This window comes from Trachinotus anak, unplaced genomic scaffold (genome assembly GCF_046630095.1).
Source record: "Trachinotus anak isolate AG129_WGS33_773 ecotype Australia unplaced genomic scaffold, CSIRO_AGI_Tana_v1 ptg000001l, whole genome shotgun sequence".
Classification (NCBI taxonomy): Eukaryota; Metazoa; Chordata; class Actinopteri; order Carangiformes; family Carangidae; genus Trachinotus; species Trachinotus anak.
This window is the reverse complement of record NW_027273852.1, coordinates 19,739,329-19,743,898: the sequence shown is the minus strand read 5'-3', so window position 1 is coordinate 19,743,898 and position 4,570 is coordinate 19,739,329. Positions and strand designations below refer to the sequence as shown.

The 4,570-nt window shown below is 38.9% G+C and overlaps 1 protein-coding gene across 1 annotated transcript; it reads left to right on the top strand.

Moving 5' to 3' along the window:
* Positions 1–504: 504 nt before the first annotated feature.
* LOC139624094 (trace amine-associated receptor 13c-like) lies at positions 505–3,308 on the top strand. Its single transcript, XM_071482904.1, has 2 exons — positions 505–1,060; positions 1,278–3,308. Exons 1-2 carry the CDS (start codon positions 897–899, stop codon positions 2,101–2,103), a joined length of 990 nt encoding a protein of 329 aa, XP_071339005.1. The 5' UTR covers positions 505–896; the 3' UTR covers positions 2,104–3,308.
* Positions 3,309–4,570: the final 1,262 nt, after the last annotated feature.

The window sequence follows — 4,570 nt, the reverse complement described above, 5'->3', positions numbered from 1 at the left end:
TGTAGGCTGGCATTGCCATCCCTGCACTCAAGTCAATCTCAGTCCAGACTGATCTCATCTGTGGTTCCATGATGGTGGAATGATCAGCACAGGGGCATCCCTCTTTATTTTCAAGAATCTCTTGAAAAGTAATCTCTTCCAAGAGCACATCCTTTCCTAAAACATGTCTAACTAGCATTTACTCTGCACTTTTGACGCACTTCCTTATACAATCTCCCAGCACTTATTAAATACATGTATTACCTAATGCTTACACAAAGGTTTCCCACTGCACTGTAGCTTTAATATTGTCCTTCACTTCTAAGTTGCTTTGAATAAAAGCATCTGCCAAATGAGTAAATGTTAATGTATAGAATGAATTTGAGTTTAAATATCTATATAATGAAGTGCTTCAAAATCTTTTTCTTTGTGAATGCAGTGCACTTCTGTTACTACAGTTAACAGCAATATTTGTATCTGATAATGTTTACAAGTCTGCTTATACACTTCATTATTGTTACTCAGTTCAGTATACAAAGGGGTTTTGTGTATATATAACCATAGGTGATCGGTTTTAAGGTGATTGGTGACTAGAAGCATCAATTCCAATCCACCTATCATCTATTTTTTATGAAAATCGGCTGATCACGATCGGTGGTCGATCAATCAGGTCATCCCTACACAGTACCATCTGATTGGTTACACTTCATGAGTAATAGCCTATCAGCGCTGAAGGACACTGTGTTCACAGACAGGCACAGATTAGAGAAGGAGCTGAGTAAACTGAGGGGAGGGACTTCAGCCTATGTTGGCGAGAAAAAATTGCATTAGTTGAGCAAGACTTAAATCAGCTGTATAATGGATAGCTTTGATAAAAAAGCTGCCAGAACTCAGCAGCTTCTTTCCACCTCTCTCTGATGATGGAGAATGAACTCTGCTTTCCACAGCTCCTCAACAATTCCTGCAAGAAACCCATGCCATCTCAGTCTGATACTATGTTTGTTCATATTCTGCTCTCCTCCATCTCTCTGCTAACTTCAACTCTCAACCTTCTGGTCATCATCTCCATCTCCCACTTCAGGCAGATATACTCTCGGCATACATTTTCATAATGATCATTTATGTGAAGTAATGTCATTGAAGTGGCACATAGATTTCACTTCTTTTAATGTAAATGTTCTAATTAATTTGTGTTTTAAAAATTCAACAAAATGTAAAGCAGGTACTCCAGAATTAAACATATGAATGTCTACAACCTTTGATGATAACTTATATGTGATTATATTCTTCCTCCCCAGGCAGCTCCATAGCCCCACCAACCTCCTCATCCTCTCCCTGGCTGTCTCAGACCTCCTTGTTGGTCTCCTGCTTATGCCGGTTGAAATCCTTTTCACAGAGGCCTGCTGGTTCCTGGGTGACCTCATGTGTGCTCTCTATTATGTCGTAGTTTTTATTATTACCTCTTCTTCAGTTGGAAATATGGTGCTCATATCAATTGATCGCTATTTGGCTATTTGTGACCCTCTACGTTACACCACCAGAGTTACTCTGGGCAGAACAAGAATCTGTGTTTGTCTGTGTTGGATCTGCTCAGTTCTCTATAATAGTCTTATTTTACAGGACTTCCTTAGACAACCTGATTCACAGAATTCCTGCTATGGAGAGTGTGTAGTTGTCCTAAACTATATCACAGGAACTGTTGACTTTGTTTTTACCTTTATTGGCCCCATTACTGTCATCATAGTTCTGTATATGAGAGTATTCATGGTGGCTGTGTCTCAGGCTCAAGCTGTGCGGCCCTATATTGCAGCTGTCACATTCCAGCGTTCAGTGAGTGTAACTGCTAAGAAATCTGAGCTGAAAGCAGCCAGGACTCTTGGAGTTGTTATAGCTGTGTTTCTAATATGTTTCTGTCCATATTACTCTCCATCCCTTGTGGGTCAGGATATTGAAGACAGTAGTTCATCCTCACCCTTTGTAGTCTGGCTGCTGAATTTTAACTCCTGTCTAAACCCTGTGATCTATGCCTTTTTTTATCCCTGGTTTAGGAAATCTATTAAACTCATTGTTACACTTAAGATACTGCACCCTGACTCCTGTGATGCTAAAATTCTTGAACGATGAGGAACATCAATAAAACCATCCGTGAAGATGGAGATGTATTCACTGTTATCGAGTAAATGAAGTAAAATCAACAAGATCCAATGCTGGGAGAAACTGTGTTGTTCTTATATGTTTTCATTTTCAAACCTTCATGAATTATATTCTCTGTCAGACAAATAATTGTGTTCATTGTCATTACTAAATCTGAAACTATAACTCAACATGCTTCTGCATATCAAGATGAACATGTTAGGCCTTTAGCTGACTGCATAAGTAACAGCAGATGTTTATATTGGGTACCTAGTAGAAGCTTAGTGATACAGTACAGTATGTTTTCCCAGCAATATAAATGCATAATATACATATAATATCAATAATTTTAATTAATACTATGTGAATTATCATTATAGAAGCAGGGACATTTGTTTTTCTGCTGAAGACCAAATTTTCAAACCAACATTATATTTTGCACACTTCAGTTGTTGAAAAGCGACCGTGTAGGCCTATTTATCCCATATAATTAAACTGCATTGAGAGATACAAAACATTAAGTCATATTAACTAATAAATCATTAGTTTAACCTTTCAAAGGCAATATAAAACATCAGTTAATAAGGTGTCATTTACCCAAATATTCCTTTTTGGGTAAATAATAATATGAAAGTGGTAGATGTTTTCATGTTTTACAGTGCTACATAGCTAACATTGACTTAAGCCATATATAGTTACCCAATAAAGTAATGTTTTTCACATGGCATAACAGTAAATAAAGTTCTGATTGGCACCTTGGTTAGTGATCCTGCCATATTTGAAGGCAGTGGTAATCCTAGACTCTGAGAGCCCCAGGCAAAGAAGCCCATCAGTCAATTGTGCTTGATCAAATATTTTGTTTTGTGCTTATAGTAGTTTGGTATTAAGTGAAACCAGACACAAACTGTGTATAGCTCCTAAAAAATGAGCTGAATGGATTGTTTATATTGGATTTTTTTTGACTGCCAGTGGTGGAGCATTTGCAGCACTTTGCCAAGACTTTTGTCTGTGCCAGCAATCATACATGTGATAAATGCTTTTGTGACTATGGTAACATTTCCAACTGCATTTAAACATGCTTGGGTAACACCACTGCTCAAAAAGCCTTCACTTGATCCTGCTCAGGTTGATAACGATTGAGCGTTGCTTCCATTCTTATCTACGGCTATTGAAATGGCAGTTTTCCAATAGGTCTCAGAATTCCTCTCACGGCCACTACACTAAAACGGCTCTGTTGTTTGTGACAAAAACACTCAGGGCAGTTTGAATTCAGTGTATCATGGGACATACATCCCTACACCAAACCTTACCCACAGGGGTGCCCCAAGGTTCAGTTCTGAGACCCCTTCTCTTTGCAATATACACCACCTCCTTGGGTCCAATTATCTGCTCACACTGCTTCTCATATCAGTGCTACGCAGACAACATCTAACTACCCCTGACATTGATGCCAGATGACCCCATGGTCATGGCACAGATCTCAGCTTGTCGCCCAGAAATATCCACGCTGTGAACAGATGTTATTTTTGTTTGCTCTTATCAGATACAGAGTGATCTTACAGTGATCTGATAGGTGTTTGTTCTTTCATGGTGTTGTGCACAGGTAGGGGCAATTTGGTTATTGGCATATAATATTAATGATTATCAGTGATAATCACCTATATATATATGTATATATATATATAGATGTTTACTACAAGTAGTAACCTCGGGGCACCACCCTGTCACCAGGGACCAATGACCAAATTGATGGCTAAAAATACAGTCTCAGAAGGTTGGTTGAAGGGTAAATTTGAGCACTGACTGCATCCAGCTGTTATCACAAATATAGTCACAATAATCACAGACAATGATGAGTTAAATTATAACAGGATTTATTAATAAGAGTAATAATTATTCAAAATAACATAGTTGAATTATAATCCGCTTAATATTAAGTAATAACTAAAACAAACATTGGTTACTAACTAGATGATTACAGGCAAAACACATATGTAACAACCATATGTGTGTGTGTGTGTGTGTGTGTGTGTGTGTGTGTGTGAGGGAGAGAGAGAGAGAGAGAGACAGAGAAGATGGTGACGAAGTCACGTCAGTGACGTGTCAGTAGGAACCAAGATGGCGGCAGCGTGACGCAAGTGACGTCGCTAGAGCCAAATGGCGGCTGGCCGCAGAGTGTGAATGGTGTGAACAACGAGAACAAAGGGAGGGGCCTTGAGCTTTACGTGTATAACGCGATCACACTCTAGGGCAGCCTGAATGTGAGTGAGATGTAAATGAGGTGTGTGATTGGGAGAAAAGAGGGAGAATAAAGCTGAAGAGAGGAAAGAGTCCACAAGAGATGGTCACCACAGTTAATAATCACCACAATATCACTACACAATAACGGAGCCAGAAAACCGGAGTTCGTCTGGTCGGATATTGGTCCTTTAACTAGTGAGATTTGGCTTATTAATCT